The sequence below is a fragment of the Orcinus orca genome, chromosome 14, assembly GCF_937001465.1.
Source record: "Orcinus orca chromosome 14, mOrcOrc1.1, whole genome shotgun sequence".
NCBI lineage: Eukaryota > Metazoa > Chordata > Mammalia > Artiodactyla > Delphinidae > Orcinus > Orcinus orca.
Window position 1 is genome coordinate 27,762,767 of NC_064572.1, and position 14,940 is coordinate 27,777,706.

The window sequence follows — 14,940 nt, forward strand, 5'->3', positions numbered from 1 at the left end:
CACCATTGTGAAGCAATTATGCCCGAATAAAAATTAAGAAAAACAACAACAACTAGAAATAGAACTACCATGTGACCCAGCAATCCCACTACTGGGCATATACCCTGAGAAAACTATAATTCAGAAAGAGTCATGTACCACAGTGTTCATTGCAGCACTATTTACAGTAGCCAGGACATGGAAGCAACCTAAGTGTCCATCTACAGATGAATGTATAAAGAAGATGTGGCACATATATACAATGGAGTATTACTCAGCCATAAAAAGAAACAAAGTTGAGTTATTTGTAGTGAGGTGGATGGACCTAGAGTCTGTCATACAGAGTGAAGTCAGTCGGACAGAGAAAAACAAATACTGTATGCTAACACATATATATGGAGTCTTAAAAAAAAAAATTTCTGAAGAACCTAAGGGCAAGACAGTAATAAAGATGTGGATGTGGAGAGTGGACTTGAGGACACGGGGAGGGGGAGGGATGGGCTGGGACGAGGTGAGAAAGTGGCATGGACATATGTATACTACTAGATGTAGAACGGATGGCTGGTGGGAAGAAGCTGCATAGCACAGGGAGATCAGCTTGGTGCTTTGTGACCACCTAGAGGGGTGGGATAGGTAGGGTAGGAGGGAGATGCAAGAGAGAGGGGGTATGGGGATATATGTATATATATATAGCTGATTCACTTTGTTATATAGCAGAAGCTAATGTACCATTGTAGAGCAATTATACTCCAATAAAGATATTGAAAAAAAAATTAATACACATGGGAAGGAGGAAGCTGTGTGCAGCTGTCCATGGTCCTGAATGATCCAGGGCACAGGTGCACCTCCTGACTCAGGACACTGGGCCTTCAGGCCTCTCTCCCAGCAGTTCTGACAGGTTCATGAAGACACAGCTAAGAAGGAGGGGAGACCAGTGGACAGCTGGGAGCAAAGCCATTGATGGCTGGGGAGAAAAAAGAGAGACTTAAAAATTGAAGTAGAGTTGATTTACAATATTATATTAGTTTCAGGTATACAACATAGTAATTTAATATTTTTATAGCTTATACTCCATACAAGGTTATTACAAAATATTGACTATATTCTCTGTGCTGTACATTACATCCTTGTAACTTATTTATTTTATACCTAGTAGTTTATACCTCTTAATCCCTTTCACCTATTTTGCCCCTCTCCTCACTCCTCACCCTTCTGGTAACCACTAGTTCCCAAAAGAGAGACTTAGGTGTGGTACATATATACAATGGAATATTATTCAGCCATAAAAAAGAATTAAATTGGGTCATTTGCAGAGATGTGGATAGACCTGGAGACTGTCATACAGAGTGAAGTAAGTAGAAAGAGAAAAGCAAGTATCGTACATTAACGCATATATATGGAATCTAGAATGAACTGGTTTGCAAGGCAGAAATAGAGACACAGATGTAGATAACAAATGTATGGACACCAAGGAGGGGAAGTGGTGGAGGGGGATGAACTGGGACATTGGGATTGATATATACACTAATATGTATAAAATAGCTAACTAATAAGAACCTGCTGTATTAAAAAAATAAAATTCAAAAAAAAATTAGAAATACTTTTTCTCGGTATTATAAAAATTATACAGGCTAATTTTAGGAAAATTAGAAAATATAGGCAAACAAAAAGGAGAGACTAAAAGGTACCAGTAATCTTGTACACAGAGGGAACCACTGTCAACCCCCTGGTGTGTGCATTGTTCCAGGCCTTTTTCCAGATTTGAGTGTGTGTGAGTTTTAAAATAATAATAGAATAATTCACCATCTATATTTGTTTAATGTGAGTTCACTTAACAGTGTATGGTGAGCATCTTTCTCTAACATCTAACGTCTCTTAAAGCATTATGTTTTTATGGTTGTAGAGCATTTCCTATATTGATGTACAAGATGATAGATCCATATTGTTGGAATGACAGGATGCCTCTAGTTTTTCCTGTGAAACAATGCTTTGATTAACATTTTGCAGCTTTATCACAAAGATGTGATTGATTGGGTAAATTAGAACTGGCCTTTGTTCTGTGCAGTCATGGCCAGGGAACATGCGTTGACCCTTGATAAATATGAATTGCTGCAATTATTCCTCAGCAGTAGACCTTGTCTGAGCATCACGCTCTGTGGCACCTCTGGGCCCAGTGTTAGGGCTACAGATGGAAGCACAGTCAAAAGCATTTGACTACCCGTCAGCTATAGTGCCTTGCATCTATTTGATGCTGAGATTGTGTAGTGATCCCAGCAAACTATTGCGCAAATGAATTTGCCCTCCTTTCTTACAGGGAACACTCATTGAGTGGACCAAAGGCTTCAAGGCTACTGACTGTGAAGGGGAAGATGTGGTGGACATGCTCAGGGAAGCCATCAAGAGGAGAAATGTACGTTATGGTGTTAAGGCTCATGCCTGACCTTGCCCCTTCCCCGAGGCCCCTCTGCTCTGCCATCCTATACCCAGCCCTGTGACTCTGGCCTCTGCCCACATCAGGCTGATGTGCCCCTCCTGAGCCTGTTTGGCTTGCACATCCTACTTATAGTAGAGCTGCTTCCTTTGCAGGAGTTTGACCTGGACATAGTCGCAGTTGTGAATGACACAGTGGGGACCATGATGACCTGTGGCTATGAAGATCGTAATTGTGAGGTTGGCCTGATTGCAGGTAAGTGATCAGGCATGTCCTATTGGCCTACTCCCATCTGATCTTTTAGAGGTTCCCTTTTAACATAGTGAAGGGCAGGGGGCCATTGTTCCATTACATAGAGGTTCTGAAGCCAGCTTTCTCCAAAGTAGAGACAGAGTTAAGGTTGGGATTCCAGGTCTCCTAATTCTCAAGTCTTTACTTAACATCTTTTTCCCTAAGGGTCCTAAGCCAAGGTTTTCTTTTCTGTTGAGGAAGGAGAATAACGTAGAAAGAGGGGACTTTCAAATTAGCGCCTTGGGGCAGATTATTCTGGGAGGAAGGAGACCCCAGTTGGATCAGGTTGGCACGGGGCTGAGGGAGCTAGATTTTCATGTTGGCTCCAACGTGCACCTCCTCTGTTCTCTGACCTCTTCTGGCTGTCAGGATGCACAGGATGGAGAAGAGTTGGAAAGAAACCTAGGAGAGAAGAAGGGAGTGGCCTGAGGTATGATATAGGCCTTTTAAGGGTCTTTTGGAAAAGTCTGGCAGTGTTTAAGTGCAAGGGTCGATTCCAGGGGGATACTCTAACAGGTGAGGGGACAGGTGGTATTTGAACAGGTGGAGACAGGGGTGATGGGCATTCTCAGTGACAGGCACGGGTTAAGTAATCACAGAATCTGGGAAAGTTGTTCCAGCTGGTTGTCTGGGCTTCCTGCGTTTAAGTAGTACATAGAACAGGAGATGGGGATATATTGAGATGTCTTCAATGCCAACTAAGAGGTTTCATCTCACTCCAACACTTACCTACTTTGTGACCTTGGGCAGGTTGCTTATTCTGTCTGGACTTGAGTTTCCTCATCTGTGGGAAGGGATGGGCTAGATCTAGGAGGACAAAGAGGTAAGATTTGTTTGATTGATGATAATAGTTGCCTGGACTGTTGTGTTGAGAATAGTTCTGAGACCAGGTCATGGACAAAGGAGAAGAGGGTGGCTTTCAGATGCCAGGTGTCTACTTATCCAAGACCAGGTATTCCTCATGGTCCCTTCCAGCTCTGACTGCTAATTCTGTGACTGCTTGGAGCTTACTTGGTGTGCCTGTGGCTTATCAATAATCATGAGGAGAAGGAGGAGGAGGATAATGATATCACAGGTACCAATTCTATGTGGAGGAAACTTACGAACATCGTCTCATTTTTTTTTCTTTATAACAAATCTATAAAGCAGGTATTATTTCCTTTTTACAGATGAAGTAATTGGCTCTCTGAAAGATGAGATGCTTGTCTAGGGTCACCCAGCTATGAGTGTAAAGCTAGAGTCCACACCCAGTTGTATCTGACTCCAAACCTAAATTCCTATCTACTGTACCCTGCTGGCTCTTTAAGACGTAGTGGTGTCTTTTGAAGACTAAAGTCCTATCTTGACCTTTTAGGAACAGGCAGCAACATGTGCTACATGGAGGAGATGAGGAACATTGAACTGGTGGAAGGGGATGAAGGGAAGATGTGCATAAACACAGAGTGGGGAGGATTTGGAGATAATGGCTGCCTAGATGACATCCGGACCCAGTACGACAAGGAGGTGGACGAGGGGTCCTTGAATCCTGGCAAACAGAGGTGAGGAGGGCAGATGTGTGCATTTATGCAGGTTGTGCAGTGTACGACTTCAGCAGATCTAAGGGGGCGCCATTTTCATGTTACAGACACCATAGTTTGTATATTTATGACAACTCTCCATCAGATGTTAGTGAAATGTCTTATTTGAACGAAAGCATAAAGTTATGACAAGTTTCCAACAAAGAGAAAGAAGGTGAGCCTCTTTCTAATTACCACAATGTACCATAAGGTCTAGTGGTGGCTTTGGAAGTGAGGCAGAGGTTGTCAAAAAGTCCATTCACTGTGGACTGGGTGTCCCAGAGGTGGGACATGGTGACTTACTGGGCCCTCTCAAGATGGGCTTCTAGTAGGTCCAGTTTAGAGGTCAACATCCTTAGTCTTTCAAGAGCAGGCTGCCAGGTTGGTGATCTCTGTTATTCTGGGGGTGGGGAAGTGGCTACAGGTGATGGGTGGGAGTCCTGGTTCTCAGCCATGACGTTGTGTCCCAGCATGGGTCACAGTCACTTTGTGAGGTGTATTGCAATTGATAACCATACTAAAAATACTGAAAATAATGATGGTTTAAAAAAAACACAAAACAGAGTACATGTTCACTTGCATTCTCACATACCTTCTTGAATAGGAGAGAAAGGGGTAGACAGGGATAGAGCTAGCGTGTGGTGGATTGATCATTAGCCTGAGCCCATCCATTACGACAGGGATCGGCAAACTTTTTCTGTAAAGGACCAGATAGTAAATGTTTTACTGTCAGGCCATATGGTCTTTGTCACAACTAAACCCAGTGTCTTACTATATAATATAAGATGAAAATATACATTTATCCTGATGGATGATATCCAAGTGGAAAGTTTGAGCAGATAGGAAATGTAATGGGATGTCTGGGCCACAGGTGCCTCACTGACTGTTGAACTGAGAAAACTCAATAGGAAGAGGCTCGACAAGACCAAGACCAGCCCTGGTGGTCCCTCACCTTCCTTTGGCACTAGTCTTTGTAGGTGGGAGGCAGGTGAATTGTGGTCAGCCCAGCTGAACCAGGGACCAAAACACAAGGGACCTTAACAAAGGGCCTTACCTCTAAATCCCAAGTTGGGGCATCCAAGTTTTATGTCTGAATCCACTGGAAGCTCACGGTTTTGGAGTGAGAGTTTAAGGGGGTAATATACTTGAATTCACCTGCTGTCACCATTATTTGTCTAAGTGTCAGTTCTTTAGACGGATGAGGTCCTGAGCAGTTAAGAGAACACAAGTCCAGCACGTAAGTCTCAGGCACACTCAGATTTCCATGTGACCCTGCAGGCAGTGGCAGTCCAGCTCTGCATCATTGTTACTAATACTGTCACACATACCTGGGCAGCGTGCCTGATCAGTGCCTGTCGATTGCAAAGCTCCTTTTTCTCTTGCACCTTCCGCCTTGGAGCTCACAGCCTGATAGAAAGGGGGAAGGGAGCTAACATTTTGGACCACCCTTGGTGTGTGCATACAGTTTAAATGTGTTATCTCATGGAGCAAAAGCTCTAGTGGAACAGATTTCTTCAAATACAAAGCCAAGGAGAACTAGCTTTGGGGCCAGGAAAGGGACTCACTTTGGCTTAGTGTCTACTGTGCACCAGGCGGTTGCCTCCCAACAGTCTTGTGGGGTCAGGGTTTTGCTCCCTGTTTTATAGATGATGGTTTAAAGTGCTTGCTCAGGTCATGCAACTAATGTGTGGCAGAGCTGGGACCTAGTTCTTGCTCAATATGGCTCCAAAGCCTGGTCTTCCCACATCATACTGTCTCCTGCATGCACTTCTCTGGGCCTGCTGCCCACTCTGACCCACTGCAACCCAGGCAGCTGGTGGATGCCAATGGCATGCGTTCCACACTCTGACTTGTGATCCTTTCGGATCACACCACTCACCAGCACTGATTTTCCTGCTCTCGCCAACCTTATCCCTCTTCTCTAAACAGATACGAGAAAATGACCAGTGGGATGTACCTGGGGGAGATTGTGCGGCAGATCCTGATTGACTTGACCAAGCAGGGTCTTCTCTTCAGAGGGCAGATTTCAGAGCGTCTCCGGACCAGGGGCATCTTTGAAACCAAGTTCTTGTCTCAGATTGAAAGGTGACTCGTGATCAATTTCACCTGCTTGGCTTGATGTGACAGGCCCTATGTTGGATGTGCCGCTGTCACACCAGGTTCCGGCAGATTTGAAATTTAAAAATAAAAAGAATAAGGGCCTGGCTGGGCATAGGGTTGCCTCCTGGGGTTGCTCTCTCTCTCCAGCTGTATGAGGACCACAGCACCCAGCTGAGGGTCCAGCAGCCTGTCTGGGCCCCGAGGTTCCTAAATGGTTACACAGGAGTTAACTTAGGCTAAAAAATGATCCTCTTTTGATCCTGAAAAGAGGATGTGCTCACACTTTATTCTTTAAAGATGATGGGACTTCCTGGGGGTGGCAGACCTTCTTGAGTCTCAGCTTCTAAGGCATCCTGCTCCAATCTTACCATTGCTTGGATCATTTTCTTCTCCCTCCCGCTTGAGCATCTAGGGATGGGGGCCTGTGAGCCCCGCGGAGCGGGTTCTAGGACCCCAGGAATAGGTCCTGACGTCCTGCTCTGCTTGCCTGCAGCGATCGGCTGGCCCTCCTCCAGGTCAGGAAGATCCTGCAGCAGCTTGGCCTGGACAGCACGTGTGAGGACAGCATCGTGGTGAAGGAGGTGTGCGGAGCTGTGTCCCGGCGGGCGGCCGAGCTCTACGGTGCCGGCCTGGCCGCCGTCGTGGAGAAGAGGAGGGAAGACCAGGGGTTTGAGCACCTGAAGATCACCGTGGGTGTGGATGGCACCCTGTACAAGCTGCACCCGCAGTGAGTGCTCCAGAGAGGCAGGGGTGGGGCTGCTGAGGCTGAGTGTGGACCCTGGGGAATCTGACAGACAAAGTGCAGGCCCTGGGGGCTCTGCTTCCTAGTGCTGTGATGTGGGGTGTTCACCACCCTCTCTGAACCCCAGGCTCCTCATCTGTAACAGGCAGGCAGTAATAATCTCTGCCTCCTAGGCCTGCATCAGGGTTGAGTGAGTTCCTACATGAAAAGTGCTCTACACAGTGCTCAGTAAATACAAGTGATTATTATTAACACAGTCTCACCTGACCTCACAGGGAGCAATGAGAACTGACTATTTTGCACAGTACAGAGCATGTGACAAGTATGAGCTCAGAGTCAGGAGGCAGAAGTATTAAGAGTGAGTTTGAATCCTGGCTTCACCACTTAGAAGCTGGGGGGCCCAGGGCCAGTTTCTTACCCCCTTTGACCCTAATTCTTTATCTCTCAAATGGTGACAAAAATCATACCTACCCCATAGGCTGTCAGGAGAATTAAGTCAAATAGTGTCTGTAGACTACGTGGCACATCGAAAAGATGGCAGTGAAAGCTTTTATTTTTATTTAATGTTTTATATTTTGTTTTGGGGATGAAGCTTATAAAAGCTTATAGAAATTTCCAATCCTGCTGAAATGTATACATGAGCATATTATTACTGTAATCCTTGATTCTTAGCCCTTCCTATGATGCTGACTAATTATCCAGAATAACTGACTAATATCTTTTCTTCATTTTCCCCTTGGGGGTCATATTTTTGGTGTGGTTCCTACAAGCCTCTTCCTTTGAACCAAGACCTGACCAAGGGACAGAAACCACATGACCATTTCAATAGGTGCAGACAAAGCAGTTGATAAAATCTAGCACCTTTCATGATAAGAGCACTCAACGAACTAGGAATAAGGGAGCTTCTTTAATCTGGTAAAAGGATCTATGAAAAACCCACAGCTGACATCATACTTAGGGGCGAGACACTGGATGCTTTTCCCTTAAAATTAGGATGAAGACAAGGATGTCCACTCTTGCCACTGCTGTTCAACATTGTACTGCTTCTAGCACTGCCTCCAGATGGTTGTGTGGTTTTGCCTCTCAGTCAAGTTTTGATTCAAGGGAGAGGCTTATAGGAACCAGACCAAAAATGTGTGACCTCAAGCAGAAAATCAAGGGTGAGTCTACACAAGGCAGTTAGGCAAGAAAAAGAAATAAAAGACATCTATATTGGAAAGGCAAAACTAAAACTGTCTTTGCAGATGACATGATTTTGTATATAGAAATCCTAAGGAATCCACAAAAAGCTATTGGAAGGAGCTGAGAAACAAATTCAGCAAGGTTTCAGGATGCAAGATCAGTGTACAAAAATCATTTGCATTTCTATGCATTAACAATGAATAATCTGAAAATGAAATTAAGAAAATAGCATCAAAAAGAATAAAATACTTAGTAGTAAATTTAATAAAAGAAGTGTAAGGCTTGTACATTGAAAACTACAAAACATTGTTCAAATAAAGAAAACCTAAATAAATGGAAAAACATCCCATGCTAGTGGATTGTGAAACTTAAGATTGTAAAGAGAGCAACTTCCCAAATCTTTTGTTTCTAATTGAAGTATAGTTGACATGCAATATTATATTAGTTTGAGGTATACAACATAGTTATTTGACATTTATGTGATCACCACAACGTCTAGTAACCATCTGTCACTGTATAAAGTTATAGCAATATTATTGACTATGTTCTCTATGCAATATATTATCCCCCGACTTACTTATTTTATAACTGGAGGTTGGTGCCTCTTAATACCCTTCATCTATTTTGCCCAACCCTCTAGTCCCCTCCCTTGTGACAATCACCAGTAGTTTGTTCTCTGTATCTGTAACACTGTTTCTCTTTTGTTTGTTCCTTTGTTTTGTTTTTTAGATTACACATATAAATGAAATCATGTGGTATTTGCCTTTCTCTGTCTGACTTATTTCACTTAGCATAATACCCTCTAGGTCCATCCATCTTTTTTGCAAATGGCAAGATTTCATTCTTTTTATGGCTGAGTAATATTCCGTTGTGTATATATGTACCATATCTTCTTTATCCATTCACGTATTGATGGGCACTTGGGTTGCTTCCATATCTTGGCTATTGTAAATAATGCTGCCGTGAACATAGGAATGCATATATCTTTGCTAATTAGTGTTTTTGTTTCCTTTGGATGAATACCCAGGAGTGGAATTAGTGGATCATATGGTAGTTCTATTTTTAATTTTTTGAGAAGCCTCCATACTGTTTTCCATAATGGCTGCACCAATTTACATTCTCACCATCAACTGATGAATGGATAAGCAATCTATTTTCCATCTATGCAATGGAATATTATTCATAAAAAGGAAGAAGTACTGATACACGCTACAACTAAGTGCTGATGATGCTTCTCTTTTTCTTTCTTATAGCTTTTCTCGGATATTGCAGGAAACTGTGAAAGAACTAGCTCCTCGATGTGATGTGACATTCATGTTGTCAGAAGATGGGAGTGGAAAGGGAGCAGCTCTGATCACTGCTGTGGCCAAGAGGTTACAGCAGGCACGGAGGGAGAACTAGGAACCCCTTGGGGTTGGGCCGCATGTGCCTTGGATACTGACCAGCCTTTCCTCTGGCAGATGAGTTGGTCAGAGACCAGCAGGCAAGCTTCTGGCTGACTTCACCTTCTGGATAGCCAAAAGAGAACCCCAGGTTCTTGGGTACTCTTAGCATTTTGTTACTGGTTTTCAAGGGCATTAAATGACATCTCTGTTTGGCGTGTTTGGACCAAAGATGGGCCAACTTATAAAATCAAAGCATTGGGCCCAAGAGATCCCCTTTCAGCAAGTCTTTCAGTTGAGACCTGAGCTGTTAGTTCTCTATGGCTTTGGGTCCTGTGGCTGCTGGGCTCAGAAACAAATACACGATCTGCCCATGTGGCCTGGCTGGCTGAATTCCCCACTGGGATGCTTCAGCCATTGCTTGTAATAGATTGAGCCATCTACTTGTGGATGCACATTTGAGAGGGATTGGGGCTTAATCAACTGGAGATCGAATCTAACTTGTCATTAACTTGTCATGTTGACTTCAAGCGTGAAGAGAGAACAAAAACTTTGGAGTATTCAGCCCCAGGATGAAGAAGCGTTGATTGCCAGGGAGCCCTGTAGGAAACTTGTCATGCTTAAAGTGAGTTATATCAGCACCCTGTAGGATTTTGTTTCTCAGTAAACGTGTGTGATGGGGAGGGTGCTGTTTGGGGCACCTGTTATCATTTTACATGTGGTTTTTGTCACTGCTGATAATTGTTTTAAGGACTGTTAGGTATATGAAATCCAGTAGATGAATAAAAATACTTGATTTCCCAAGAATCTTTGCATGAGGTTTTAATATTTCATCTGGGAGGCTTGCTTGGTCACTTCACGCTCTGTTGGTGGAATGAGGGACCCATAGAGTCAGAAGTTGCTGACAGCATCTCTCTAGTTCAAACTTCTTACCAACAGGGGAAAAATATATGGAATATCTTCTATAATAACTTTGACAGATTATCCGAATTTCATTTAAATGAATACTGGTTGGGCATTTACCACATGATTCTACAGCTATTGCTTTTTTTTTTTTTTTTTTTTTTGCGGTACGCGGGCCTCTCACTGTTGTGGTCTCTCCCGCTGCGGAGCACAGGCTCCGGACGCGCAGGCTCAGCGGCCACAGCTCACGGGCCCAGCTGCTCCGCGGCATGTGGGATCTTCCCGGACCAGGGCATGAACCCATGTCCCCTGCATCAGCAGGTGGACTCTCAACCACTGCACCACCAGGGAAGCCCAGCTGTCGCTTTTGAACAGCTGGAGTTGACCAGAGTCCTTTCACCCTCCAAACTAACCTATGCCTCTCTGGAACTCGGCCTCTCCCACATGCCCCATCAGTCTCCATTCTACCCTCCAGAACTAAGAGGAATTGGCCTGTTCCTGACCATTTTCCCAGTGGACATCCTCTCTCTCTTTCTCTTCATTTCATCACCTACCCCACACCTCTCTGCCCTTTATCTGAACCACCCATAACTTTCTACCTTGTCACAGAGTTATCTGTACGCATTTCTTATTTGGCCTGGTAGATTGTAAGATCTTTGTTAGATACATTTTTGTTTTGCCCCAGTGAACTCAGTGCTGTGCCATTCTTATTAAATACTTACTGGATGGAGGCATGATTGAAATAAAGTGTTCCAAGAAATTTTTCTCAGAAAAAGTAGAGACCATTATCATGGGAAACAAACTGAAAAGAATAATATTCCAGATCATCCAGGTTGATTTACTCTGATTTATGTACTTATTCCTAGTGCTAATTGTCACCATGTGCTGAAGCAGGATGTTCAGACAGACAGAATGGAGGAGGCTGGAGGAGGGTAAGAGAGAGGCCAGCTGAGGCTGGGGACAGATGAGGGGGCTGAGGTTCCCTGGGAAATATTTTTTCATACATTTATGAAACAGGGATGGAGATACTGTTGTGGACAGGTTCTAGATTTACCGAAATGAACTTTTTTGTATTTTAAAGTTATACCTCTCTGCAGAGATGTTGTGTAGATTTGTTAAAATTATGTTTTTGTATTTTGAGGTTATACTTCCTTGGGGAAATGTTTCACCTTAACAGATTTTGTCTTAGTCAACCCCAAACCTTGTTGTCCTTGTTATCTTTCCCCAGTTCTCCTCTTCCTCGGTAAGACACCCCCAGCTCCGAGTCCCGCTCTCTCCTGGTTCTGCTGCGGGGTCTCTCCCTTTGCCATCCTACCTGGATGGATGATCTGGCCCAGAGATTCAGGGAGTTGCACCACCACATTCTCCTACAACCTGGTCTTTCAGCACATGTTTGGTAGGTTCAAAGTCACCTGGCCTACTTGTTTTTCAGTTTTGGTCTCTTACAAGAAAGAGAAGCCCCAAGGTATCTATCCCAAGGTATGTAGGCAATCTTGTACATTCTGACTAATTGATAGCATCATAGAATCCTAGAACCAGAACGGAACTGCAGAGAGGGCAGACATCCATTTTGCTGTGTTTGGACAGGCCAGCCCCTGAAACACCCGGGGCAATGGAGGGCTAACTTCTCCTCAAAGTTTACTAGGCAAGACCAGCAACCATGCAACTAGGTAAACTGTCCTCGTGCAAATCCCACGGACATCCTCTTAGGAAGGGCTTCGTGATTATCTACATTTTCTACCCCTGTGGTGACTCTCTGCCAGTAACCTTTTGGCTGGAAAGAGCTGATGAATATAGATTTAAGAACTAGACTTTCCCCATGATTCTGACTCTCCAGAACAAATGACCTCATTCCCACTTGTCTGTCTTCAGACCTCTTGTTTCCTCTTCCTTCCATTAGCTGGAATGGGCACTCCATGAGAATAAGGACTTGGGTCTCAGTTTTCGTGTTCTCCCCAGAGCCTACCACAGTGGCTGGCATTGAGTAGCCATTGGACAATTCTCTAAATGAATGAATGAATAAATGCTAAAACAAGCACGTGAATGAATTATTGCTCTCCTTTGAATCACTCCATTCTTCTATCTCAGCCAGTGGCACTTGAGCCTTATACACAGTAGACAGTCTATAAATGATAGTTCAACAAATGCTAAGCCCTGTTCTAGGCACTGAGGACCCAATGAAATGTAAGGTACCATTCCTGCTTTGTGAGAACTCGCAGGCTAACAGGGAAGGAAAGACATAAATATATGCTTTACAATATGGTAAACAGGAACAAGATGAACACACAATTCGTGACCATGTCCTGCATCCTTTAGATCGGGAACTCTCAGTCTTTGTGTGTGTGCGTGCATGTATGTGTGCACACACGTGTGTGCATGTGCACCATAAACCCCTTTGGCAATCTTATGAAACCTATGGATCCTTTCTCAGAATGTTTTTAAATGCATTAAATACCTAGGATTACAAAGGAAGTCAGTGGTAGTGAATTACAGTTATTAGAATATTAAAGTGGTGTTATGGTAATAGATGTGCTTATTTGTTAATGCCTTCTATGACAAGTTCCAGCAGGAACCTAATAACAATCATAATTTTCCTGAGGAGTGTAAACAATATTTTGAGACATTTGTAACAACAGCACATATATGAAAACTTCCATGGTTCCCACTGGAGACAAAGTTACAGGTGCTGCTAAAACTACTGTGGTTTGCTGCCCACATTCATAATGGATGGAGAGGCTAAATTTCAATTAGAGGTGATTGAAATAAAGTTGAAACTCTTTTCCAGAGAAGTTTATGAACTCCTTGCTTTGAGAGTCCCCCCTCCCCCCACTCACCATGGGGCCCAGGTTAATCATCTCTGATCAAAATGTTCTAATAGAACTGGCACATTTAGGGATAGCATCTTAGATGGTAGAGAAGCAGTATGCTTGGATTCAGAAGAACTAGGTGTGCTATTTAACCTTCCTGAGCTTCAATTTCCTCATGTGCAAGAGGAGACTTCATAATAGCCTAACGTGGTTATGTGAACAATACAAGCTAAACTGTGGACATGTAGATAAGCTATGAGCCGTTTGTACACGTGTGAGGTGGTGTGTTAAGGTCGGTAGCTGTTGTTGGGGGCCCGTCTTATCATGGGTATGATCAACATTAAGGTCCCTGCAAGCCTATTGTCCGAACATATGGCTGGCTAATGACTGGCAACTGGGGGAAATGCATTTCTCACAACCCCTTCCTTCCACCTCTGACATCTTGATATTCCCTCTCTTGCCATTTCACAGTTGAAATTCCTGGTGAACCATATTTTATTAGAGAAAGGAGGAGACTTGGGAGAGGTTGGGTAATAACAGGGGAATCTGGTAGCTCATATCTGGGGTGAAATAGGACAGGCGATTAGAGCAGAAGAGTTGGATTCTTTTCTGGTCCAGCCAGGGAAAGAATGAAGCTGGGGAGAAAGTGAAGATACTAAAAAATCTTCCAGGTTTTGTTTTTGTTTTTCCTAATGAGAAGGAAAGAGATAGGGAGAAAGGTAGGTTATTGGCAACTTGGAATCAGCATGGCTTGAGGGATTGACCTAAAGAACAGGGATGGACTAAGCACAAAGGACAGTTCCAGCGTCTACGAGTCACATCGTGGTCTATTTGTGGCCCAGTTCCTAACAAGTCACCTCTGTGGTAGCTAGCATGGTCTAAAGTGGCCTTTCACAAAATACGTTCACAGTTTAACTGGATGTTCCCAAGTTCACCAGTTCCTGGAGTCAGTCACCCTTTCCTTTAATACTTAAATAAGATGGCTTATTTCTCCATCCCACTTACTACAGAGAGGTCTCTCTCCCACCCTAGTATTTCAGCAATTCCTGGAGGGAATGCTTATATCTTCCCTTTACTCCTCTAATTCCTGTCTCCAGTTTGCTTCCCCCCATGTCAATTGATCCCACACTTCCTGCAGCTACTTCCTCTCTGTTTTGCCGGCTGTGTGGAACTGTCTCTTTTTGATTCCCCAAAACACCGTTAACTCAAGGGCAGTGGCAGGAACAGACTTAGCTAAAGGTTTGGGGATTGTGGAGGGGGACTACATCACACAATAGGAAACTATTTTAGTTTTTAATTTTTTTTTGGCCATGCCACGCGGCTTACGGGGATGTTAGTTCTCCAATCGGGGATTGAACCCGGGCCCTGGCAGTGAGAGCGCCAAGTCCTATCCACTGGACCACCAGGGAATTCCCAGGAAAAAACTTAAATATGAAATACTAGATATCAAAGTTCTATGACCATCCCTGCCCCAGAGAACTTCTCACTGGCCATCTTTCTCCATAGTCTCTGCTGGCTACATGTTTTATGGATTCTTCCCACTTTCTCTGGAGACTTCTTTCTCCTC

At 43.9% G+C, this 14,940-nt stretch overlaps 1 protein-coding gene and 1 long non-coding RNA gene across 8 annotated transcripts in view; one reads left to right on the forward strand and one right to left on the reverse strand.

The window, feature by feature from the left end:
* Positions 1–11,938, forward strand: part of HKDC1 (hexokinase domain containing 1) — a 53,553-nt gene extending 41,615 nt beyond the window's left edge. For 6 of the 7 annotated variants that reach the window (XM_049697281.1, XM_049697280.1, XM_033407588.2 and 3 more), the window contains 6 exons: positions 2,294–2,389; positions 2,566–2,665; positions 4,056–4,239; positions 6,187–6,342; positions 6,851–7,084; positions 9,535–10,467. In XM_049697281.1, coding sequence (XP_049553238.1) covers positions 2,294–2,389; positions 2,566–2,665; positions 4,056–4,239; positions 6,187–6,342; positions 6,851–7,084; positions 9,535–9,682 — 918 coding nt within the window. In that variant the 3' untranslated portion in view covers positions 9,683–10,467. Of the gene's footprint in view, positions 1–2,293; positions 2,390–2,565; positions 2,666–4,055; positions 4,240–6,186; positions 6,343–6,850; positions 7,085–9,534; positions 10,468–11,432; positions 11,499–11,794 lie in introns of those variants that run through there. The other variant, XR_007471419.1, reaches the window with a different exon arrangement.
* Positions 2,820–5,361, reverse strand: LOC125961114 (uncharacterized). The gene is made up of 3 exons (XR_007471437.1): positions 5,312–5,361; positions 3,431–3,508; positions 2,820–3,103 (listed from the first exon to the last, which is right to left on the reverse strand). It is a non-coding gene; the product is annotated as an uncharacterized LOC125961114 (long non-coding RNA).
* Positions 11,939–14,940: the final 3,002 nt, after the last annotated feature.